The sequence below is a fragment of the Sceloporus occidentalis genome, unplaced genomic scaffold (genome assembly GCF_023333645.1).
Source record: "Sceloporus occidentalis isolate IW3139 unplaced genomic scaffold, rSceOcc1.0.p SCAF_4, whole genome shotgun sequence".
NCBI classification, from domain to species: domain Eukaryota; kingdom Metazoa; phylum Chordata; class Lepidosauria; order Squamata; family Phrynosomatidae; genus Sceloporus; species Sceloporus occidentalis.
The window spans coordinates 66841968-66868769 of NW_028316984.1; the positions used below are offsets into that span (position 1 = coordinate 66841968).

Consider the following 26802-nt stretch of genomic DNA (forward strand, 5'->3'; position numbering starts at 1 on the left):
TCTTTGCTTCTTTGCCTTGCTTTCTGTGTTTTCATTTCATAACAATGTTGTCTTCTTACATGACTGTTTATACAAGGAAGAAGTGATAATTACTGAATCATCATTTTCCCTCTTTCTCTTTGTATGTCCCATCCTTCTAGCCCACCAATCTAAGGAACCCTGAGCTAGAAAGAAATGGAGTCTATCCACCCTACACGGGTCTTCCAGGGTCCCGACACTCCTGCATCTACCCTGGGCAATACAACCCTTCCTTCATTAGTGATGACAGCAGAAGAAGAGACTACTTTTAATGACATTTCAGGAAGTCAATTGGGAAAGCGGGCATTAACATGCTATTTGTTTCCTGGGCACACTGTCATTAGACAGCTGAGATGCTGCCACAGTGGCATACTGAAAGGGGACTTTGAACTCTGGGAAAATACTGAGCAGAGTTTCCCGAAAGAAATCATTTCTAGCTGCTGTTGAACAGCAGATAACAAGGAAATGGTGAAGAACAATCCATCCAGGTTACAGATCTGTTGGAGATATGAATGAGGAACTTAGTGTATGTTCTGAGTGTTTTCTTCACCACTAATTGTGTCACATAATGTGAATTGGATAATTAGTTCACTAAAGGAAAACTAACAAACACTGTGGATGCCACTATAAATCTGATGCCACTAGGGTGTGTTGTGTTTACAGATAATATCCAGTGCTGTGTTTCTGTTGCCCATCTTTTATGCAAAGCTGCCTTGAATGAATTTTGTGGGAAGCCCCCTTTCCCTACCACCAGATATCTATTAAGGGATACTAGGGAGATGCTCACCAAATGGCAGGTATGCATTCTGGAATGTGGCCTAGAGGTGGAGCATACTGTGGAATGTGCTGAGTGCAGGGTCATGTTTTACCACAAGAGAAGGTGTCCTATTCTTTCTTCATAACTTGTCTTGTTTCTCAGCTATGTTTTGAGTCAGTAGTAATGTTGCTTGTTTCTTTCCTCTGATTTCCTTCATCGATTCTTGACCATGAATTTCGACATCTGTTAAAAACAGTAATCATTGCCCCTTCTGCTTGCCTCCTACAAACCTTGAAATTTTCCTTTTCTGTGATCTTTCAGGCTATTATGGGAGGTCTCATTCTCATGCTATAAACCACAGGATGGAAGTTCACTGGCCCTCCAGATTTTTTTAACTATAGCTCCCACAATTTGTCACCATTAGCTATGCTGTGTAGGCCCAATGGCTGCTGTGTCAGCCAAAATGTTGTCTTCTTACATGACCCAGAGACCTACAGTTGCCCACCCCTGACATTCCCTTAATGGTTTCTACTTTCAAAGTTGGGCCAAGTCCATTTACAAGACTAGCTATCCCATCCTCACATTTCATGATGAGGAGATAAAGATAATGACAAATATAGCTTCATCAAGTAAGGGAGAAGTCAAGCAGGAAGTAGTCGAAGAGGACTTGAAATCACACACTGTTAAGTCTCATCCTATCCACTTGCCATTCATGGTTTGGGAGTCATGATGAGAGAGTGGGATTTCCAGTCAGTGTTTGATACCTGAATGTTCTAAAGTGGCTGTGAGCAAAAAATAGATTGGGATCTATTTGCAGATCTCTCGAGTGATTTGACATAGACTGGAAAGTATTTCTAACTATTTTGCTGTATTGGTAATAGCTGCAACAGAATGACCCTTCTCACCCAAATGAATATATTGATGTAATAGAGAAAGCTATAGGTAACCAGGATGTGTGGAAGGACTGTGAGCTCAGTCCTGGAACTCTCTGTAAGTTGTTTGTCACAGCATTATTTAATTCCAAGTGTATGTATTTAGAGAGAGGCTACTTTTGGTGGATCTTAGGGCTCTAGTGAAAAACCACATAGATCCCGTTAGCTTGCCCATTCCTGTTCAGAAGAATGTGTGAAGTTCTGAGAAGAGGATTTTGTACAAGACACAGAAAGCTTGCAGCTTCCAACTTATTTCTGAATGATTTCAAGGCATGAGTGTTAAGTGAGAGACCAAGTCTGCAGGTGTACAAGTGTGACATCCTAAGCAGGTTGTGCAGGGCCATATGTGACAGTGTCATATTGGATGACTAAGAAAAAGAAGAGCTGGGGTTTGTCTTGGCCATTGCTCCATCTCCTCCCCTCCCAACACACAAAAGAGACAGCTGCACCTAAGAAGGAAGCATGGAAAGAAGGAAAGAATCTGGGAGTGCAGGAGGAAGCATGAAATGGATGGATTAAACTATTCCCAATTTGTCTTCCATACCCGTTGTTCACAAAGACTCCACTTCTTCATGGCCATTGATCTCTGAACATGATTTGGAGAGTGCTTCCACAAGGAGCTTTAATGATGCAGTCACCCTATTTCATACAAACAATTTTACAGATCATCCAACTGATGATGTCTTGAATTTGTAGTTCTCCAGTATTTTCCCACTCTTTCTTCCATCTTTTTCTTACCACAAAAGCACCTTAATTTTCTTATACAGTGCGCCCGCGTCATACGTTGGTGCGCTATATGTGGTTTTCAGCATACGCTGAAAGCTGCATGGGAGCACGCAGGGTGCAAGGGGCGGCACATCCCATTGTGATTAATGGGGCATGCGCCCGTGGCACATGCGCGCTGCCGCATGCACAAGCCCCATTCAGTTAAATGGGGCTTGAGCATGCATGGTATTTGCTTTACGTGGGGGAGTCCGGAACGGATCCCCTGTGTAAAGCAAGGGCGGACTGTAAAAGGAGTCTATGGCTTAACTTCAAATAAATCCAACTGTAACTATATCTTGTGATGTTTTTAAAGAGTTGGATTCCATTCAAACTCCTTTATACTGTAAAATGACAATCTGAAAAGCATTCACATATTCTAAACTACACCATATTTCTCCACGAGCATAAGAAGACAGGTCAAAAGCAGGATTTCCAATTTGGTTTTAGGAGATTTTCAGTTCAGTTTTTCTGCCTACTGTATTATGATTTGCTTTAGGATGTACTTAATACTGTAAAAGTTTTCCATTATGTGAAATGACTGACTGTGTATTTTCAGTTGTGTATTTTTCAGACAGGAAAAATATGTGTGGATTGGGTTTATTTGCCTTAATCTCCCAAAACGATTGATTCACATGTTCTAAAGACCTGTGTATTTGTGGTAACCCCTTCCTGCAGTACATAACTAGCATGCTGTGTATAGGCTGATAACCAGTTGCATGACATCTACAAACATATCCCCGTCAGATGGTTAGTGCAGTCATCTGGAACAGAGCTAACTGCCAACCACCTGTTCAGTGTGGCTATGTGCCCACATAGAAAATCCACTTGCAGAAGTATTCATTCAAGCATACACTGTATTACTCTGAATGCATCTTTTGATTTTGGCAGCCAAGGAGGCTTGGGCCTGGTTAGAACTCAGGTAGAAGCCCCCAAGGGATACCAGGGCAGTTGGAGCACTGGCTCTCAAGGTAAGCCCTGGTAACCCATTGTTGCCAGCAGAGATGATAGCACTGGTCTGACTTAGGATAAGGTATCTTCCTATGTTCCTAAGCCATCTCTTCTTGTAAAAGCCCTTAGAACCAAGACTTTTGTTTTCAGTGGGGAAAAAAACATTGTATGCTCATGTCTATACAAAAAGGTTCTATTTTCCCAGTTCATCTGACAAAATGTGGCCAAACACTACTAAACAACTTTGGATTTTTAATCATATCTGCAGTGTGCAATTCAAATAGCTTACTAGATACTTCCTCAGCAGAGGGGGTCATAGATTTGTCCACAGAAGCAGAGATTTATCAGTGAATTATCAGTAGCCTCAACAAATTTAAGTTCCCAAGATTCAAAGGGAGAAGTCATCATGACATGAATACTGACCACCGGTGATATATATTTCTATAGAATTTGTTGCTGTGTGTATTCAAGTTATTTCCAACTTATGGTGACCCTAAGGCTAAAAATTCAGTTACAAAGTCTGTTATTAAAGGGACTTTTCAGCAGTGTTTCTAAATGAATTATTATATGAAAAACAGCAACGTGTTTGGATTTCAGTATTCCTTATGAAAAGGATGGGTAGGTACTATGTGGACTTGATAATGTTAGCTTCTGTTAGTTTTTATATATCATACCTCTGCCCCACAGGCTTGGGATGACTAAAAACTTCCATATACAAAACACAGCAAAATAAATAAATAAACAACCTCCCAAGTGATCCAAATCCAATCCTAACATTTGAATCAGAATACCTGTATACCTGAAGGAGCTGGGCATCATGCAACCAGACATCATTGTGGCTTATGATCATTTTAAATAATTGTTACTGTGTGCCTTCAAGTCATTTCTGACGTACAGTAATACTAAGGTGAACCTGTCACGGGGTTTTCTTTACAAGATTTGCTCAGAGGAGGTTTGTCTTTGCTTCCTCTGAAGCTGAGAGAGTGTGACTTGCCCAGTGGGTTTCCATAACTCAGCATGGATTTGAATCTTAATTTCCAGAATCCTAAACTAATGCTCAAACCACTGCACCCTTAAAAATGATTAGTGCTGTGCCCTTATTGGAAGCTCTTCAGTGTTCCTTTGTGCTTACAGAGAAAAATCAACAAAACTTTGTATTAATTTTTTTATGCTGCAGTGCTATGATCTGTGATGGCATTCCTTGCAATTATAGAGTTAAAAGATGCCCTACAGGCCACTGGGTCCAACCCCTTGCTCAATGCAAGATCTCCAGTGAAATTATCCCTAGCAAGTAGCTATCCAGACTCTTTCAAGACAACCAAAAAAGGATGTAGGATAGATCAGAAATCTCCTTCCAAAATCAGTGTCAGTCTGCCTTCAGAACAAATAAATAAATAAAAAATTTAAAAATCCAATTTCAAGCAAACACCCTACAGATCTTTCCATAGCTTTTTCCTCTCCAGCATTGAGGGAAGGAGAATAGGATATTGCTGGTGCACAATGTAAGTGAATTGAGAAGTCCCAGAATATGCTGAAGGCTAAACCCCTGTCCCAGCTCTCCACTTTGTCCCCAGCACAGAGTTTAGACCAGCCCTTGACTCCCAAGAAAAAGATTGAGCCCCGTGGGGTTTAGAAAATTTCAGGGTACTCCAACTGCACATTGACCAAAATGAATTGTTCTGTCAGGCTCAGGGTTATTTGTTTGAAATTATCAGTTGTTATGTTTCATTAGAAGCTTCATTGGGCCTTCCCTCCCTCCTTTCATCATGTGCTTGGCTGATAGTTTGATGAACCCTATATTGGATATCTTTTACAAAGGAGAAAATCTTGAAATTGTTTGACATACATAATCAAGGTTATAAACTTACGTACTTATACAAAGAGCCCATGGCACTTTTCCAGGTTACACATGTGATTTAAATGGTGATGTATGTGACAACCTTATTTTGCCTGTATTGTTGTTAGAAATTCTTTGCAAACATATACTCAGTACTGTTCAGATTGTTCTTTTGCAGAAGGCGCTGTGAAATTATCATGGAAAAAAAACCATGGAATTTTGCAAAGCTTATTGGAGAGTTGCATCCTTAAATCCTTTGCAAACACTTTGAAGGAAAATGATCCTATATAACCCAATATACATTTCTCAACAATGTTGCTTTTTGAATAAAACCTTTGGCTTCCTTCTACCAAAAAGAAAAAAGAAGAAATTTGTTAGGACTTCAAAAAGCAAGCTGTTATCATCTCTATCACTCTTGATGCAGCCTGCCAAACAGCATATGAGGTATACCATGTCTTTCAAACAAGGAAGATAAAGCATGTCTTTCAAACAAGCATTGTCTTCATGATGACTCTGAATGTACTTGTCAGTTGACCTGTGATTATTGTACATTGTTCTTGACTTCAGCTTTGCATATCTGTGAACAAAACTTTTGAGTTGTTTTGTTTTAATTTTCTGACACAGTGTTATTTAAAGTTGTATCTTATTTGCAGTCTCCACTAATTATACAGTACTGTAGTTCTAAAGTATAATTTTTATGGATTGGGTTATTTTTATACCAGCATCCAACATATTTGAACTCTGGCGTTCTAGTCAGTATAATAAAAGGATACAATAAAAGTATTAATATTCAGAACCTGAGTCCTTATTAGACTAAACAAGACATCAACCAAACCTAGTATTTGTGAAAGAAATCACGAAGGATACATGAATGGTCTTGACACAGACGATTTTCAGGTAATTATGGCACTGGTTTTTCTGATTCAAACAGAACATCTTTTGTATCGATAAAATTACATGAATCTAGGGACACTGGAAATATGATGTATACCAATGTGTAAACAGGAAAATTGTGATTTATTGCCATCTTATAACAGAAGTCTCTGGATAGCTCATAAACAAATACAACATTATAATGTAGCAGAAAATAATTTGAAACACAGTCAAAACACTGAGAGGCTTAGTGTTTATAAAACCTATGTTATTTAAAATAACCGAGTGGCTAGCTAATGTCACTTCCAGATAGATTTTTAAAAACAAAATCCCAGGTTTCAGTCTTGTCCAGATTTCATTTTGGAGAGCCATCTGATGTTCATTCCAAGAGCATTATCTGTCAGCTTCTGGTATTTCTAAAGACTTATTAATCTTGCTGCCCATGTTGGTTAATTTTAACAGGAAAAACAATCCAAAATGATATAGATCAGTTTCTGTTGTCTATGTTCTTCAGCTTACACTGAAAATATAAAGATAGCACTAAGTGAGCCTTTCTGATAAGCCTGTTCCATGATCACTTTATTGAAAAGGCCCTTTCCATAGAGATTTCACTCCTTACCTCATTTGGTGGGGCCTCTGAAGGCAATACTAAGTGTTATGATATGAATGCACATTGGGGAGAAGCTGATCTTTCAATTCACTAAGATGGTCCCAAGCCATCTAAGCACTTCAAAGAGAAAGAAAGCATTTGAACTTTGGGTACAAAAATGGTTTGAAAGTCAGTGGAGCTGACAAAGCATCAGCCTAATATTATGGTAAGGATCTGGCCTAGTTAATAATCTTGTGACCTTATCCTGAACCAGATGAAATTCCAGAGTTCCCATATAGGTGGAATTGCAATATCCAAAAGAAGAGGTTACCAGAGCCAGGCTCTCTTCAATCAGGTAAGGTCAGAGCTGGCATATCAGCTGGAGCTGCTAAAATGTACTTCAAACTATAAAGATCATTTGCAGATTAAAGATCTATGACTGACTGATAAGCACTCCTAGATTGGACACCTGGGCTTTCAGGAGAAGTGTAATCCCCCCCCCCCCATCTAGAACTTGCTGAACAAAAAGGTGGAAAAAACACTGTTAAAAAACACAGCACTTTAGGAAGACTTCCGGTTTCCCCGCAGAGGTGAGCAGCGGTGCGAGGCGAAGTTCTGCACTGCGACTTCTCATCTGCTGTAAGCCTATTAACTAAGGATACCTCCAGTCGGGGAGATTTGAGGTACAAGGGCCCATTGGAGACCCCGCGTCATCCCTGGCAGAGGTGAACCCCTGAAGAGGGAAAATTGAAGGAGTGACGGGAGTCGAAGGGCATCTGATACAGCAAGTGTTTCCGAAAGGTACCAGCCAACGCGGCAAACTTAAATTGTGCTTGAAGAAGGAAGAAGCTTACTTATTTGTTTGTCTGGTCTCAAATTAAATTCTTAGCATTATCTCCATACCAAGGAGATTTACGGAAAAAGATAGCTTTGAAGGGAGAAAAGCTGAGAGACTTTATTTTTGTTGATTGAATCAGAACACCAAAGGACAACCGAAAGGAATCATTGTGGAATGTCGGAGGAATAAGCTTTCAAAGACTCTCTATATAAAATAATATTTTGTTGCTACAATTAGTTTGCGAAGCAAAGGAAATTTTAAACTTTAACCTTTAAATCCATTTGGAGGATAGTGGAGGACTTTTTTCTTTTTGGATTAAATTTATTTTGTGGATAATTGCGGATTTCCTCCCTCTCTGAAAGAAAGCTTGGTATGCTGGATACTTTTACAGTCTGGATATATCTATGACCAGAAGAAAAAGACTGGAACTAGTTTGGAAGAAATCTAAGTTGATAACCAAGATTTGAAAGTGGATTAAAAGCGGATAGTGACAATATACTCTATAGGACCTGATATAATTTGGATATTTAGAAGGACTCTAAAGATTGCTGTTTACAGAGAAGGGACGGAACCAATTAAAACCAGCTGTAACCTGTAATCGGTGATAGCAGATATATTGTGGTCAGCTGGGAAAGTAAAAGGATTAAGAGATTAAAAGCCTAAAGTAAAACAGAAGAACGAAATCAGGAAAAAGGAGACAGCTGTGATATCTTGAAAGAAGCGAACTGAGCTCAAAAGTAAAGCTAACATCTGGGACAGGAAAAATAGTGGAGAGACACTGGGGGAAAGCTAAGATCATTAAGAGTAATAACAGAAGAGCTTTATACTATGGACTGATAACTAATTGATATATTTGGAGAACTTTTCATTTTGGTGGATGGTTAATATCAGGAATTGAATTGTTGAAATTGTTGAAATGATATAAATGGTAGACACTGTAGACACTGTAATTCTACAAGGTGGGATAAAAAGGAAAAGAGTTATATAAAGCTTATTTAAGTGTAAGTGAATGCAAACCAGAAGCATGGCCGCGAGAAGAGGATCAATAGGGCAAGCAGATATTAGTGCCATAATTCTGCAGGAGCTAAGGGAATTTAAGAAATCTTTTACGAAAGAGATAAGGGATGAACTGAAAGATACGAGAAATGAGATAAGGGAAGACATGCAGAAAGAAATAGAGGGATTGGGGAACAAAATAGACAATCTAACAAAAGAAATATCAGGAATTAAAGTGGAAATAGAGGAGGTACTAGAAAGGACTGAAAATTTGAAGAAAAAACTGAAGAATTAGAAAGGACAATTAAGAGAACAGCAGAGCAGTCTTCTACAGGAGGTGCGATATAGGGAACGTGCTATTAAGATTAGAGGACTTAAAGAAGAACAGGATGAAAAATTATATGAAAAAATTATACCAATGTTGGCAAACTGTATAGAAATTGAGGACAATCTGATGGAAGCACAGATTGATAAAATATTTAGAGTTAGCTCCAAGATCGCAAGGGAAAGAAAATTGGATAGAGATATTATGGTATGTTTCACAAGTTCACAGATGAGAGAATTAGTATTGCAAAGAAATTATGAGAAAAAGCTTATTGTAGATGATAGAACTATTGAGATATATAAGGATTTGCCATTACAAATAATAAGGAAAAGGCAGGAATATAAGTTTTTAACTGTGTTGTTGCAAAAAAATGAAATATTTTACAGATGGGATAAGACTGAAGGAGTGATATTTAGTTACCATCAGAAAAGATACAAAATAAACACAATAGAACAAGCAAAAGTCTTTTACGATAAGTTAATCAGAGACAATAGAGAGCAAGAGAGGGTAAGAGTGAAAGGGATAGAAAAGAACAGGAAATTGCACACAGACAAAGAGAGGAAAAGACACAAAGAAAAGGCCAGGGAGAGAAAAGTAAACAAGAAACTAGGGAGATAATCACAGGCAATCAAGGGAATAATAAAGCAGAAGGAGACACACCAGAAGGGTTAGAGTAGCTGGTTGAAAGGCCTGTAAAAAAACAAGGACGTCTAAGAAAGCAAGGAAAAGAAAATGGGATTTAAAGTCATTTCATGGAATGTAAAGGGTATAAGCCAGGAAATAAAAAGGAAACATATAATGCATTATCTGGAGAAAAATAATTTTGACTTACTTTGTTTGCAGGAAATTAAGATGAAGAATGGAGATGTAAAATACCTGAGAAACAATAAATTGGGAACTTTATTTTGTGCAACAGTAAACAAAAGAAAAAGAAGTGTTGCAATATTTGTACATAAGAAATATGAAGCAAAGTTGCTAAAAAAGGATAAAAATGGCAGATTCATCTGCATAGAAATCTTGATGGATAATGTTAAATATGCAATAGTAAATGTATATGGTCCACTAGAAAAGAAAGAAATCTTTTATAAAGAACTAGCAGATATTATTAGGGAACTGAATAACGACAACATAATCTTGACTGGGGATTTTAATGGTGTTATAAAACCAAGAGAGACAGGAAATCACCGAAAAAAAATGATTAAAAAATATCAAGGAAAATTACCAAAAAGTTTTTTTGACCTAAAAGAGGAATACAATCTAGTAGATGTTTGGGCTCAATGTTATGGAGATAAAGAAGGTTATACCTTTTTCTCCGATGTTTATAAATCCTTCTCAAGACTAGATATGTTCTTAGTATCTAAACAAATATCTACAAAAGTTAAAAAAATGGAAATTTGGCCAAAAATAATGTCAGATCATAATATGATAGAATTAGAATTAAATGTGAGTAGAAAAAGAAATACAGGATGGAGACTGAATGAAGATATATTAGATGATGAAAACTTTGTTAATAAAGTTAAAAAAGAACTAATAATGTTCTTTAAAGAAAATAGTGGGAAAGAGACTAAGATGAAAACGGTCTGGGGTACCAGTAAAGCTTTTGTAAGAGGACTATTTATACAAAGAACAACAGAAATAAAAAGAAAAGAGACAGTTAGAGGAAAAAAACTAGAAATGAGCTGAGAATTAAAAAACTAGAACTGCAAAGATCAAAGGAAAATAAGAAAATATTTAATGAAATAAGACTCCTAAAAGAACAAATGGTAAGAAAAACAACAGAAGAAATAGCTTAGAAATTAAAAGAATTAAAGCAAATCAATTTGAAAATGCAAATAAAATAAGCGGATGGATGGCTAATAGATTAAAGAAGGAAAGAGAGAAAAATATGATTATAAAGATTAAACAAAATAATGATATAATAACAGAACAAGGGGAAAAAAAACATTTGTTGCATTTTTAAAGAAATTGTTTGAGGGGAAAAGTGGACAGCAAATGCCGGAAGAACAATTAAAAGAAATAATAAATAGACATAACAAAATAAAGTTGTGTATGGAACAAAAAGAGGTATTAAACATGAGAGTAACAGCAGATGAACTAAAGATGGCAATAAAGAGCCTAAAAATGAGAAATCACCAGGAGAGGATGGACTCACATCAAAGTACTACAAGACCTTTGAGACAGAATTGCTTGACCCTATGAGACAAACATACAACTTAATTCAAAAAGAAGGGAAACCAGACTCTTGGGGGAAAAACTATAATTTCTTTAATACCAAAGGAAGGCAAGGATGAGCAATTAGTAAATAATTACAGACCAATAGCCCTAATGAATAATGATTATAAAATTTTTGCTTGTGTAATGGCAAATAGACTAAAAAACATATTAAAGGAGAAAATAAAAAGGGATCAAAATGGTTTCTTACCAGGAAGACAAATCAAAAATAATATCAGGACCATTATAAACACATTGGATTATTATAACACACATAATGGGAAAAAAAGCAGCATTGATGTTTGTCGACGCTGAAAAAGCGTTTGACAGTATCAGCTGGAATTTCCTGTTTAATATCATAGAAGCTATGGATATGGGGGAAAACTTTGTTGCTAATGTAAAGGAAATATATAAAAATCAAACTGCGCGTTTGAAAGTTAACGGAGAATTAACAGAAGAATTGAAGTGGGAAGAGGGACAAGGCAAGGTTGCCCGTTATCCCCATTGCTGCTTATCTTGGTACTAGAATTTTTGTTAAACAAGGTTAAAAGTAATCAAAAGATAAGAGGAATTACAATAAAGGGAAAGGAAATCAAGGTGCAAGCATACGCTGATGATTTGTTAGTAATCTTAGAAAACCCTATAAATAATATTGAACATGTGATGCATGAATTAAAGTGGTATGGAAAGCAATTAGGATTTAAAATTAATAAGGGAAAATCTATGATAATAACAAAAAAATTAAATAGAAAAGAAAAAGAAATATTGAAGCAAAAAACAGGATGTGAAGTGACGAACAAAGTAAAGTATTTAGGAATATGGATTTCAAATAACAACATGAACCTTTTTGATAACAATTATAAAGCCACCTGGGAAAATATTAAAAGGGAAATGCATGGTCTAATTTAAACTTATCTATCCTAGGTAAAATATATGCCATAAAAATGAACATAATACCAAAAATCTTATTTCTTTATATCAATTTGCCAATTAGTATTAAATATAAAATTTTGGATCAATGGAACCAGGAATTTAGGAAATTTATCTGGAAAGGAGGCAAGGCGAGAATAAAATGGAACAATATAAAGGAAAAGAAAGAGAATGGTGGATGTGGCATGCCAGATATTAAAATATATAAATGGGCGTGCAATATGCTTTGGATACAGGATTGGATTAAACTGGAGGATAAAGGTATATTAAATTTGGAAGGAGTGGATCTTCGATATGGATGGCATGCGTACCTTTGGTACAACAAAGCCGAAGTGAACAAAGATTTTTATAATAATCCAATAAGAAGAGCATTAATAGAAACATGGAATGCTATAAAAACAAAGTTTTATTATAAATTACCAGGATGGGTATCAATCCAAGAAACATTTGCAAATAGATGGGATTTAAATGAAAATTGGTTGAAATATAAAGACATAGTAAAAATAAATGAAAAACAAGAGATAATTATGAAATCAAGAGAGGAATTAGCTAAAGAAAAGAAGGAACTCAACTGGTATAGTTATTATCAAATGTGTGGCAGATTTAAGGAGGATATAAAAGTAAGATGAACTGATTTAAATACATCAGAACTGGATGAAATAATAATGAAAGAGGAGGATAAGAAAATATCTAAGTTTTATAAGTTATTCAGAGAAAGAGAATTGGAGAAAGAGCCAAAAAAAGAAACAAAAAAAAAAAAAACCCACAGCACTTTCATCTTCGCTGAAAATGTATTCTGTCTGTTCACCCTCATTAACTATGCTGAGGTACTTTTACAGGAGTACCTTAAAATGCACTATTACAAAATATCACTTCAGAAGATGCAGATAATTGCTTTTCATGATGAAAAGATTTAAACTTCCTGAGAAATTGCAGGATTGTGCATGCCAGGCATCATCATCATTATTATTATTATTATTATTATTATTATTATTATTATTACCCCGCCTTCCTCCCAGTACAGGGACTCAAGGCGGCTTACAAATATAAAACAGTCCGTGTTAAAACCCTATAAATATGCAAACTACAAGTTTAAATAATATTAAACATTAAACAATACAAACAAGTAAAAACATTACATTATTAAAATTTAAAGTTTAAAACTCTTTAAAACAAAAAACAAAACAAAACAGCATCTCTGTCATGCGGAAGCTGCTGGAAGGACAGCAGGGATGGAGCCATCTTGGTCTCCCTAGGGAGGGAGTTCCAGAGCTTGGGAGCAGCCACTGAAAAGGCCCTTTCTCTTGTTCCCACCAAATGCACCTGAGAGGGTAGGGGGACATAGAGAAAGGCCTTTCTCAATGACCTCGTATATTGTCCTTCAAATAGCCTAGACCCAGGCCATATAGGTACAAACTATTGCAAATCCTTTGCTGGCCAACATAAAGAAAGCTATGATCAGCACCAATCTTCATGATCCTACTAATTCTATAGCCAATAAGGGTAGAGAATCTCAGACACTAGGCCTGAATCCCATCCTCCTGGGTTCTCCATGTGGCCCTCTTGTAAGTCTGAACATCTGAACTCAGGCAGCATATTCAGATGATGAATCTCCTCTACTAGGTCACTCCACAATCTGGGGGTGGCTGAAAAAATGTCCTCTGGATAACCGTTATCCTCTATGCAGAGACTAGATGGCCATCTGTCGCGGATGCTTTGATTTGGATTTCCTGCATGGCAGGAGGTTGAACTGGATGGCCCGTGCGGTCTCTTCCAACTCTATGATTCTATCAGCCTAGTTTGGGTTGATTGAAATAAATGTCCCCCAAAAGACCTGAATGTATGGGTGGATTATATGGAAGAAGGCAATGCCATATCCTGAACACAAATCACATAAGTCTTTCAAGGTAACAATCAACATTTTCTGCCTTGAGTGGCAAAAGCAACATAGTGACAACTCTCTCCCCTCCATCTTAAACTGGAGGATAATTATTAAACTGGAGAATCTAGTTCTATCATACTACCTTCAGTACTATTACTAGAGCATATACTGTTTGCCATTAACAGCTGTGGTATAGTCTAAGGATTAGAAAGTAATACAGGCTGAGTCCTTTTATCCAGAATTCCAAAATCCAAAATATTCCAGAACCTAAAATTATCCAGATAGGTGGCTAAGATAGTGACACTTTTGCTTTCTGATGGTTCAGTGTACACAAATTTTGTTGCATGCATAAAATTATTAAAATATTGTGCATAAAATTAGCTCCAGACCATGTGTATGAAGTGTATATAAAACATAAATTAATTTCACGTTTAGACTTTGGTGCCATTGCCAAGATATCTCATTATATATGTGCAAATATTCCAAAGTTCAAAAAAACTCCAGAATTCAAAACAATTCTGGCCCCAAGCATTTTGGATAAGGAAGACACAATCTGGGATAATTTTTTGTGAGCTGCCTTTGTTCCTGTGTTGGGAGAAAAGTGGGACAACAAATAAATAAAATTGATGACCCCCAAATCCAATCAAATAAACACCATTAAAAGTAGCTAAACAAATTAGAATCCCAACTACAGTTGTCCCTCCATATTCGCTAAGGTTAGGGGAACAAGACCCCCATGAATATGGAAAAACCGTAAATAACAAAAACACTGTTTTTACCTGAGAGGACACATCTCTAGGAATCTCTAAGTCCTCCAGTGCAGCTCTGTGGTCAATGTCCAACATACATTGACCATAGAATGGCACTGGAGTAGCTACAAATGTGTAAATTTACAGCGCTTCATAAATAAAGGTTAATAATAATAATAATAATAATAATAATAATAATAATAAATGGTCTTTCAGTGCAACTTTTAGTTAAAATTGACCAAAGAGTTGCACTGGATGACCTAGACAGTCCAAGAGAGAACATATTAATGAAATCCGTGAATAATCAAATCCGCAAATATCAAAGCCGCTAATATGGAGGGATGACTGTATTTTAAGGCTCATATTTATTGATAATTTTAAAGTATTAGACTTTTAAACAAATCCAATAGCTTTCAGTTCAAGCCATTGCCTCCATTAGTTTCAACAGGACACTTGTGATGTTTGCATTCAACTGAGGAGATTATCGCACTGCGTTCTGAGAACGTTCCATATCATCACGTGATGAGACCGTTCCTGGAACGGATATTACCGCATTAGCAATCAAAACGTGATGAGAACGTGATCAGAACGGCAGTTTACCGCACTGCGATTCCTTTTTCTTGAAACCGTTCTCAGAACGGTTTGCTATAGCGCATGCGTATTAGATCTTGGGGCGGTGTACCAATGACGTCGCCACTCGGTGGTTGTTTTTAACCGGAAGTCGCCCGGTGACTTCCTTGTGGGGTGTAAAGATGGCGTCGGAGAAAGCATTTTTTGATCTTGTGAGCATGGTAGAGAAAGAAGAAGAGCGAAGAAGGAGAAGAATGAGTCGCATTGCTAAATCACTGGTCCTCATTTCGCGCCGGAGGGCTGCTCTGAGTAAGATTGCAGTTATGGCTGCCAGCGGCAATCTTGATATATCCAGTTGTCTGGCATGGATGGCGACCTGGCCTCGCATCCCACGTTGGTGGCAGCAACCCCGGGAGCGGACCAACTGGTGGAGTGACGAAGTCCTCCAGAGATGGGATAACGACATGTGGGTTTCTAACTTCCGCATGTCTAAAGAAACCCTTTTTGATCTGGCCAGCATCTTGAGACCAGAGCTGGAGCGTGGGGAGTCTAGATTCCGGAGTCCTATCCCGGTGGAGAAGAGAGTGGCCCTGACTATTTGGTGGCTCTCAAGCCCTCTGTTGTATAGGAAGGTGGCTTCCCGTTTCGAGGTTGGAGCATCCACAGCTGCAGAAATCGCCATCGAGGTGTGCCTTGCTATGGAGAAGCTGCTGCTGAGGAAAACTATCCAGCTTGGAAACTACCACACGGTGTGTATCAATATTACTTTTAAACCTAAGACTTCTGGGTGCAAATGCATTAATGCATATCTAAAGATATATAGGTTTTGCTTATGTAATACCATTAAGATATGTTTACATCCTGCCTTTTCCTTGTTTGGGAAAAAAAGAAAGGCTTTCAATTACCTTTGCAATTATGGGGGTGGGTTAATGATCCTGGGCTTGGGCCATGGATTTAAAAGGTGCATCTCTGCTGCTGGCTTCTCTGTTATCCAGCTGTGCTGGGGGGGTGGTCCTGGGCTTGGAGCATGCACTTTGGAGGTGCATCTCTGCTGCTGGCCTCTCTCTTATCCAGCTGTGCTGGGGGGTGGTCCTAGGCTTGGAGCATGCACTTCGGAGGTGCATCTCTGCTGCTGGCCTCTCTCTTATCCAGCTGTGCTGGGGGGGGGTGGTCCTGGGCTTGGAGCATGCACTTCGGAGGTGCATCTCTGCTGCTGCCCTCTCTCTTATCCAGCTGTGCTGGGGGGTGGTCCTGGGCTTGGAGCATGCACTTTGGAGGTGCATCTCTGCTGCTGCCCTCTCTCTTATCCAGCTGTGCTGGGGGGTGGTCCTGGGCTTGGAGCATGCACTTCGGAGGTGCATCTCTGCTGCTGGCTTCTCTCTTATCCAGCTGTGCTGGGGGGGTGGTCCTAGGCTTGGAGCATGCACTTCGGAGGTGCATCTCTGCTGCTGGCTTCTCTCTTATCCAGCTGTGCTGTTGTGGTTTGCAATTCTGAAAAAATGTATCTTGATATATTTGTAAGAGTTGATATGTGAACAAGTAACATCTGGATTCCCCTTCAGTGTGTTCTAGGTATATATATAAACCATAATAATTTCTATTGTCCTTTTTATGCTTTTGTCTCTTTGATCCCAGTTTCATATACCAAAAAATAATAATAATAATGCATCATCTGATATGAAATATGTTAACCCACCTTTTTGATATCCCAAATTTATTATACCTTTGCCTTTTTTCAGATTATGGATGGATTTCAGAGACTCGGATTCCCACACTGCATAGGAGCTATTGATGGCACTCATATTTCTGTTTGCCCACTGCTGGGACGCAGAGAGGAATACATCAACCGCAAGCAGGGATTTTCAATTGTTCTGCAAGCAACTACAGATCACAGTGGGAGGTTTATTGACATTGAAGTAGGGAATTGTGGGAGATCACATGACAGCCACATATTTACCAATTCCGCTATATGTCAAGTGATGGATGAAGGCTGTTTTGTGCCCGGAAATCCCACCCTTCATGTCCACGATGTAGCCATTCCACCACTGATTATAGGGGATGGTGCCTACCCAATCAGGAAATGGCTCATGACACCATATCGTGGAGAATTAACACCTGACAAACTTGCTTATAACACCGCCCATTGCAAGGCAAGATGCGTGGTGGAGAGGTCTTTTTCGCGATTGAAATCTAGGTGGGGGTGTCTGGTAGACTAACTGTGAAAGAGGAAAATTTCATCTCTGTTGTCACAGCATGTGCCATACTGCACAATATTTGCGAGACGAGGGGAGAAGTGCTTGATCCCGATGTAGAGCCACCTGCGAAAATTGTCCTCCCCGCTTTAGCGAATAACATCAGAGGACACTCTACAAATCACAAAAAAGAGGGTCAAACTGTTAGATCTGCAGTAACTAACATTATTTTGGGTCGTTAACACCAGAAACTGACATTATTTGATGTTTCATAACATCACCTCAGTTATGGCAACAGCATTGATCTGATCAAAACGTTTCTTCTTGGTTTACCTTTGTATCAATCTATAAATGTTGATATACATGTGTTTGACAACATGTCATGTACAACATGTGAATAACTTTACCAGACGGCAATGTTGAATCACGGTTGTTTAGATTCTTTTTTCTTTTAACTTTTTTTTCCCCAATCAGGTTCTGCTAGTGGTGTTTATATTATTGTGGGGTATAAATACCCGACTGTTATAGATTAGCTTCATGGTTTACCCAAATTTTGGAAATCTACTTTGAAGTGTTATACAATTGCTATATTGATGTTTCAAATATCCTTTTTTGGGAATATAGGAAAACAATGGTGTAAAAATGGCTTGTTTATATTACATTTATATTAATACATCATGTTTCCTACCTTGAAAACCAAAAGGAAGGCTGTTCTAGAAACCATTGCTGAATAATGTTGCTATTGTTGTGGAAATGTTTAGGTATATTAAGGACGGTAGACCAATTTCTGAGAACACAGCTGTATTTTATCAACAATATAACTTAACATTTTAAAACACGATTAAATATCCTTTTTCTTTTGGAAAAAAACCGTCTGGTGGCTTGTTTTCCATTATGTCAACAAAGCACGCATTTATATACACTGTATATACATTAGGTGAGAACATATCCATATACACATGGTGACATACAAAACCTTTCCTTAACATGAAAATGAAATTTTACTGTGGTTCAAGGAGAAATGGTTTAAGTCCCTCTTTATCGGTCACAAAGGGCACGTAACAGGGTAAACATAGAATGCTGAAACATATCTGAGGTTTCAAAACAGAACCTTTTCCCTATATGTTTCCCTTATGGGGAAAATATTTTTTTTTCTTGATTATCCTCCCAGTACGAGAACTGCATGGTTTATCTTGGTTTTGAACAGGTGCAACTGCGCCTTGCAAGGAAGATGTTCCTGCATTGTTCACACATTGCACGGTTCCAATGCAGCCTTCATTTTCTGGGGGATCAGTGACTGCAACAACATTCTGAACATCCCTGTTGATGTTCTCTACTGTGTTGTCATCATCTCTAATTTCACTAGTAGGAGTGACAGGACAACCATCAGGAGCATAAGCAGGAGGAAGTTCATCAAAGAGTTCAGGGGAATTGTTTCCTTGACGTTTCCCACCAAAATCCGATGTGGATGGTTGCTCCTGGAAATCTGTAAAGACAGCTGGGCCTGGTGTTGAAGGAGGAATATCACACGGAGATGCCCTGAATGATGTGTGCATAGTTCCTTGGGCAACAGTATCATGTTGCCCCGTTGGAAGTGCACATTCATGATCTACTTTCCTCCGGTACAGTTCAGTCATGGTCTCCATGTACTGCAACATTCTCTGTCTGTCCTGTGCACTTCTCCTTACATCTTCCTCCATAATATTTACAAGTTCCATTTCTGTCCTCCTACAGTCTTTCATGCTGTCGTGTACAATTTCCATGAACCGTTCCTGTGTTCTCCGGGTAAGTTGGGCCTCTCGACTTGCACTCTGCATTATAGTGCGCGCAATATGTTCTCCTCTTCTGGCGCGACGATTCCTGTTCCTGTTTGAACGCAGTCTTGTTCCAGGAGACAGCAATACATTGGGTGGTTCGTCCTCTGGATCGTTACGTACTGAAAGTTAAAAATTAGTGAAAATAGATTAAGCCCACAGGAAGGAAATTTATTTCTTATGGTAGCATCATGTAAAGGGTTGTAGACAAGGAATTTTCTTAGAAAAGCAGATGTTACCTACCATTGCTTGTACCGCTTGTATCATCTGCACGTCTTTCCAAGTCACCCAATTGTTCTCCAGTCGCACCTTCAAAGTGGAGCATTAAACACCAATGTTATTTCTTTTGAACACATATACAGGTTCACAATATTTATGAAGAAAACAGAGATCCAGAAATTGACATAAATTTATATATGACTACCTGCTATTTGCGTAGGTCCACTTTCCAAAATTGTGACAGGTATCGTAATGACTGTGTCATCGAGACAAGTGTCATCAGAATCTGAAAAATTCAAGGGGAAAAAAAGAGTAAAGCCTTTGTTATTTTAACAAAATAATGTTGTCACGCACATAGCAGAAATCTTCAGGCATTACAGATGGGCTACTTGCCTTCATCACTGTCTTGTCTGGTAGTTGTTTCTTGGGTGCTTCCTTCGCCTGTGTTAGCCATGGAGGTGGATGCGGTTTCTTGAGTCACATTTGTGGTTTCACCCTCCCTTTCAAAATCAAGACTTCGGGATAACCTGTTAGGGGTGATGCTAACATCCCCATGAAAGATTTCCTCTAGTTCCCTATAAAAGGGACATGTAATAGGGTTGCTTCCACTTCTCTGATTGTGTTTCACAACCTTTCTGTACTCAAATCTCAATTTTTTGGATTTGCTTCTGCATTCCTCGGCAGATCTGACATGGTTCCTCTTTGCCATTTCATCAGATACTACTTTAAATTTATCCAAATTTCTGTAGTTCTTTTTTAATTTGGTCTGCAATTTTTGTTCTTTCCATATCTCCAATAAGGCCAAAACTTCATTGGCACTCCACACCCTCCCCCTTGCTTGTGCGGAGGCACTGCTTTCGGTCACTGCATGGTTATCCATGGCTTTCCTAATTACAGAAAGTATAAAATAATACTGTCTGCAATTTAATTATAGAGGTTGTGAAATAAACTTCTGCGTTAGCACTTAGCTGCTGATGCTGGCTCTCTGCACTCCCAAACTCCCGGCACTGCAGTAAAAGCACTAGAGGGCGCATGTCTAGTTTTGGCACCAAGAATCCCTGCACAGTGATGACGTTGCAAATCCCTCTTCCCGCTGGACTTTTCGGAGTGGCCGAAGTTATTGGGAAGCAGTGATGGCGCGTAGTAAGGGTTCCAAATGGGTCAATAAGGAGATTGATCTGCTCCTGAGAAGTGTTAGGGGGAGCGGAAAATTAAAGACGCTCATGAGGTCCCGTTCTGTACCCATTCTTCCTGTGCATAGAGAGGTAGCAGAGCAATTAAAAATGCATGGCTACAACCGCACCGCCGAAGAGGTATTCATGAAGTTCAAAATGACGCGTGAAAAATTTTTGGCCAGTCTAAATAGTTTTGGGCCATCACCCCCCAAAGAAAAACAACCACCCTTTTTCCCCCTAATGAAAGAGCTGTGGCTTATGGCGGGGAACCATGGCTCCCAGGAAAAAAATCCCTCGGGTAAGTTTGTAGCTTTACAAGTAAAGGCTCATTGTTGCATAGTATGCCATGGAATTCCTCCAGTGTTGTAGCCATAAGGAACAGTTGCTAAAGACAGTCACTATATCAATATCATATTAGGCTACTTCCCTTATCAGTTTCCAAAAGAAAAAAACACTACAATGGACTACCAGCCCTGAGGTCGCCATACTTTTCCAACATAGGAAGGGATAGATGGGTGTACATATGGAGGATAAAATTATTAGACAACAGCATTGCCACTCTGTTTTCTTACTTTTTTCTAACTGCAAAAAGATGGAGAAATTTTAATGTCCTACATTTTTAGTTGTATTATCAACCTGCAGTTTTCCTAGAGTATTCTTACTATGATCAATGCACAATTTCTGATCTAGTTATCTCTTTAATTTTTTTATATGGATCAACATGCAGATACTATAGATGAACCTTGCTGTAGTGGAATCCAGTCGGGACCATCGGGAATCCTTTCGGCAAGAGACATCTTGCCAGAACCCCAAACTCTTGTACCCAGCTACATAACTGAACTTCAACAGTCAGGTGAATTTAAATAAATATGCATTGTCTTTTTCAAAATAGAGTGGTGGTCATATAAGGATTAAGGTTTATATTAATAACATACATCTATATACCGGAGAACTGAATATCACGAAAACTTTACTTTCAAGACAGTAAATAAAAAGAAATACATGAACATATTGTGTTAAACAGAGAATACATTGCAATAAACTGTCTTATTGAAAGCTATTTGTATATATCTTTTGTCTCTACAGTGCAATCTTCCTTGAAAACCCAGGAAAATATCAATCGGAAAATTGTGGGAGTACTACAGAAAATGAATGGAAGATTAAAGAAAATCGAAAATATAATTGAATTGCATCTGCAGAAAACATCCAACACTTAATTGTATTCACACATGTTTTTATTACTGCATTGTTATTGAATACAAGTTTAGAGTTTGGACACAGTACTGTACTCTTAACGTAAGATGGCTGTTATTTAGATGTCCAATAACATGCATCGATCGATGATAACGAAGTTATGATTGTCCTTTTTTTTAAAAGGGTATTTGTTTTTTTTATAAAACCTTTTTTTGACTTGCATCCAAAGTTGCATATGGTACATATATGTTGTTCCAAGGGAACCAGACTTTATTTTTAACAAGTGTGATTCCCCAATTTCTGGGTAATCATTTTTTTGTTATTATATTACAGATTGAGAAGATTGTTTTGTTGTATTGCGTCGCAGTGTAATAAATGCAGTTTGTAATTAATAACTCACATCTGTTGCCATACTTAACAGTAGTGTCCTTTACTTCTATATAAAAATAGCTGTTCAGACTGGCAGATTGATAATTTCTTGAATACCATGCCAACAAGTACAGGAAATACACACTGGCAAGAGCATCAAAGGTACATAGTTTCATAAAGATAGAGGTAACATAACAACCTTTATTCAGATATCAAATTCGCTTAGCTGTGAAAAGCTAGCATTCCAAACAGTCAAGGTAGATGCTGGTATGACATATTACCAGTAGGCCCCTGTAAAGTTAGCCCACATCATACTGCTTCTGTTTGACAGCCTTTACATGTACTTTGTGACCAAGAAGTGTCTTCATTCAAACAATCCAAAATGCATGGTAGAGTGGCCATACATGTTATTTTATACATGCAAGTAGAAATGTTCTACAAAAGAAAAATCATCCCAATTAAAAGCAATGGAAATACATTGCTGTGTAAACTTTCAGCACTTGGCAAATAAAGCTTAACAGTAATAATAATAATAATATTCAGGCAGAGAGTATTGATATACATGGTTGCTTAATGATCCATCAGCAATGGTAAGTTTTGAGTGGCAAATTGTGCAGTACTATAAACAAATTCTAATATTAATTAAATTCTGAATATGAAATAATTTCTCAAATGCATAACAGATTACAGATGAAAAAGAACATAATTCCTGAAATCCTGAAATGATCCCTTTTTTAACATGCTGGAGGGAGAATAGTTCTTTGAAAATAATTTTACCAGCCAGCAATGAAAACCATGGTCAACATTACACATAAACCCACTTCCTCAGATGTAATTTTGGCTTAGTTAACACTCTTCTTTGGGCTGCTCATGCTTTTCAAAGAACCAGATCCATTTGCATATTAGCCAGCATGCTGCCAATCCCCGGCACACCCTCCATGGATGTCTATAGTGTGTGAAACTCTGCCTTGCATGCATTTCTACATGGCCCCCACCCTTTCTCCCAAAATGGAAGAGACCTTCAGGGGACACTGGGGAGGGAAGGGTTTTTTTTCTATTTCTTTTCTTTTACCAGAATGTGAGGCGGGGAAGTTCCCCGCCTCTTTGTGCAGGCCGAAATATACTGTCATCCTTGTAGGTCACACAGTATGAGAACAGGGTCATATTGGCCAGCGGTCTTCTGGCAGCCCATTAAAGCATCTCATGAGATGCTTTAATGCTGCTCCAGAATTCTGCCCGCTGCAGGCGACTCCTTTCTTTTCTGTGTCACCCACAAGGATAACAGCATACAGCGGCATGTCGAGCTCCCATGACAGGAGCCACGACTGAGCAATTTGGCATCAAGAGCACCATAGACCCCACACATTTCCACTGTCTTTCGTGTCATGGCGAGTATCGCCGTTCCTTGCTCTATGACATCTCTTTCTATATGGTCGATCCTATACCGTTTGTCCTGCTGCCCACAACCCGCTCCTTTTGCTGTTATGAGCTCGTTTTGTCCAAAATTTAAAGCTAATTTGCATATATTTCCCAGCATTCCAGCACCCCTCATCCATTATGGCCTCCATGGCTTCAATACCCAAAACCCGGCCATCCAATAGTCTCCTTGCCTCCGTACATGTGACCCCGAACAACCAACCCCCAGTCTAAATTTGCCCCTAAATGCCTCCCTTTGCTCTGTCAATCATCTGCAGGAGGAGGAGAAGCCCCAAAGCCGAGCTGGAAAAAGCCCAATCTGTCATAAGCACGCAGGGAGGCCAGCCCCAAATCCTCAGAGCCCGACAGAGGTTTTAAAAAGACAAAAAACTGATAAACCTCCAGGTTCCCCCCCCCCCGCTCAGAATATTTCCCCCCTTTTCCTAGTGCTGCCCTCGGTGTCGCTGCATCCGCGGACCCCAGATGTCCTTTAAACCCCAGCCCCCGGATATCATGGTGTATTGTGCATACACACAACAGAGATGGGTCACTTACACAACTCCAGAGATAAATATGTCTAGACACATTGCAATATGCTGGCGACAGAAGTCACTCTGTGACAATTCCGGAGACACTTGTATCCTCTGCTTTTGCGACTCGGTAACAGTTTGCAAACATGCAACCTGTGATAGTTAGTGCTATGCATTATGTCTATGTAATGTCTCTATTTCTGCTTTTTTGTACCCGTGCACAGAAAAAAAACCTCACACACGTGTGTGTATGCAGAGAATAGGATAAAATCCTTTTGTCAAAGACGGGGGCACGTCATACATGGGAGAGCAAAGAAAAAATTGGTACGCTCTAGGACTTTGGAGGACTAAAAGGGAAGGGCATTCTTTCAGCCAATCAGGAGACGGAGGAATGCGAGAACGGATTTGAGAACACATAAGAATATCGCACACACCTCTGTTGGAACGTTCTCATCCCGTTCCAGCTCTCTGGGAACACATTCATATCTGTACCCTCCTGGAACACATTTGGAACACATTTAAGCGTTCTGAGAACCCGATTGGAACACATACGTGCGGTATACTCAAATGCGTTCCGTTCTCATCACGTGATGAGAACGGTCTCAGAACGCAGTGCGATAATCTTCTGAGTTTATGGTGGAATTACACTTTCCACCTCCAATGAATGTGTCTTTGAATGCAAAACTTAACTACCACATCTCCAAGGCAAAATGTTGAGTGCCATTCCCAGTGGAGGAAAAGCAGGTAGGCAATAGAACTAAACCTTTCCCATGACTATCATCCTCACTAACCACTCTGTCACCCAACAGAAGTTCCTGAGGTATATTCCTGTTACAAACACAGGTATGTCAGGCAGCCTTGGAAGAAGTAATGGCAGACATAATGATCAATTTATAACAGTAGCACCATTAGTTTACCAGTAACTGAATCATCTGTTCCCAGTTCATTTTGCCCACATTCAAAGTTCTAAATCATGAAGTGGTAATTCATGATTAATTCTGTGTTTGATCATTTCTAAGAATAGCAGCACTTTGTTTCATAGTAATAAAATAATTGTCCCAACCCATAAAATCTTATCCTGGTAATAAATACATTGGACTTCAATACCAGGAAATAATTTGCATGTATTGCTCCAAGTTAACATTTCTAGCATGCTCACTTGACTGTGAAACTCACTGCAGCAATACTGTTTATTTATTTCCTTGATTTTACAATAGGGTTCTGAAAGGTTCTAGTATCAACCAAGAAAAAACTGATCTGGAGCCATTGAACTTACCTGCTATTCCACAGATTCACCCCAAAGTTCATCATTCACTTGACACATCATTTCTCAAGTTCCTTTAACCCTTTCAACAACAATTTTGATGTCTGGTCACAGAAATACTGCTCTGCTGTTGCTATCACCTCTGAGGGGTTGTCCTGTGTTTCCCCCGGCCTTGTATCATCCAGATGTGGATCTGGTGGATCTGGCACTGTCCTGAGGTGCACAGCCTTTACCCTGGAGTAATTTGACCCCTGTCCTTTTGACACCCCCCCATGCTTCCAGCATTTTTGTACCATTGCTTGTACCCAGAAGCCTTCTGTTGCCACATCTGACATAGAAATGGGATACCTGGCCACATGGGTTCAGCAAGGCACCCAATTCTACATTAGATGTGGTGACTGGGAGATTCTGAGTACAAGCAACAGTGTAGCAAGGTAAGGAGTGCACAATGGTAGCATGTCCCAGGTTGGTGCAGGGATGGGTGTGTCCCTGCAACAACCGAGGGACTGACTCGGGTGAGCAACCGGGCCAAAATAGCATGGACTCAGCCTATGCTATCCTGGCCTGCCTGCTCAGCCTTTGAATCATTCAAAAATGTTTTTCCTTTCAAACTCTTTTTAAGGTTTGGGAACACAAAATAGTAATATTTAGCAAGATCTGGTGAGTAGGGTGGATGGTCTATGCACTCAAACCCCAAATTCTTCTAACCTCCAAAAATGTTTCTCCTTGAATCCCTCCTTTAATCTGCACAATAAATTAGAGTAGTATTCCGCATTAACTGTTTGGCCCTTCTGAAGACAGTCAATCATCAAAATACTTTCTTTATCCCTTATCCCAAAAAACTGTGGCCATGACCTTTCCTGCTGACTTGAAATTCAGTCTTGAATTTCTTCCGCTATGGAGAACTCAGGTTCTGCCACTGCAAGAACTGTTGTTTGGTCTCAGGATCCTAGTGATGTTACCATGTTTCATCAACAATGATGAGTCGTTCCAAAAAAAAATGTCACTAGATGGCTCAAAAGGCTACAAAATCAACTTGGAGTTACCCACTGGATTTCATTTCTGATCAAACATCTTGGTACACACTTGGCTGACAGCTTCTGCACATGAATTATAAAGTCAAAGAGTTCCCAGGCTTTCTTAGTTTCTCAGCAATTGTTTTAGCTGAGATTTGCCAATCTGCCAAAATCAGGTCATGAACACATGCAAAAGTTTTAGGAATTGACACTGTTGAAGGCCTCCCAGACCTTGTTGCATCGTTGGGTCTCAAAAGCTCCATACTGAAAGTTGTCACACTACTTCTTCACAGCTGAATATGATGGGCATTTGTCACTCAATGTTTGCATCATACAGTCATGGATTTACTTTGGAGTTCTGTTTTGCAGAAACAGCCCACGACAACTTAATGA

At 39.0% G+C, this 26802-nt stretch overlaps 3 protein-coding genes across 8 annotated transcripts in view; 2 read left to right on the forward strand and 1 right to left on the reverse strand.

Annotated features, from left to right (window-relative positions):
• The window catches only part of LOC149313950 (protein HEG homolog 1-like), an 84137-nt gene extending 78121 nt beyond the window's left edge, over nt 1–6016 (forward strand). For 5 of the 6 annotated variants that reach the window (XM_089520219.1, XM_089520224.1, XM_089520223.1 and 2 more), the window contains one exon: nt 141–6016. In XM_089520219.1, coding sequence (XP_089376345.1) covers nt 141–290 — 150 coding nt within the window. In that variant the 3' untranslated portion in view covers nt 291–6016. The remainder of the gene's footprint in view (nt 1–140) is intronic. The other variant, XM_089520220.1, reaches the window with a different exon arrangement.
• Nucleotides 6017–8109: 2093 nt separating this feature from the next.
• LOC149313951 (uncharacterized) lies at nt 8110–20130 on the reverse strand. The gene is made up of 5 exons (XM_089523046.1): nt 19839–20130; nt 19651–19731; nt 19470–19535; nt 18797–19348; nt 8110–8183 (listed from the first exon to the last, which is right to left on the reverse strand). Exons 1-5 carry the CDS (start codon nt 19897–19899, stop codon nt 8110–8112), a joined length of 834 nt encoding a protein of 277 aa, XP_089379172.1. The 5' UTR covers nt 19900–20130.
• Nucleotides 20131–24899: 4769 nt separating this feature from the next.
• LOC149313952 (mucin-13-like) overlaps nt 24900–26802 on the forward strand; it is a 34352-nt gene continuing 32449 nt past the window's right edge. Inside the window, exon 1 of the mRNA XM_089523047.1 lies at nt 24900–24972. Coding sequence (XP_089379173.1) covers nt 24900–24972 — 73 coding nt within the window. The remainder of the gene's footprint in view (nt 24973–26802) is intronic.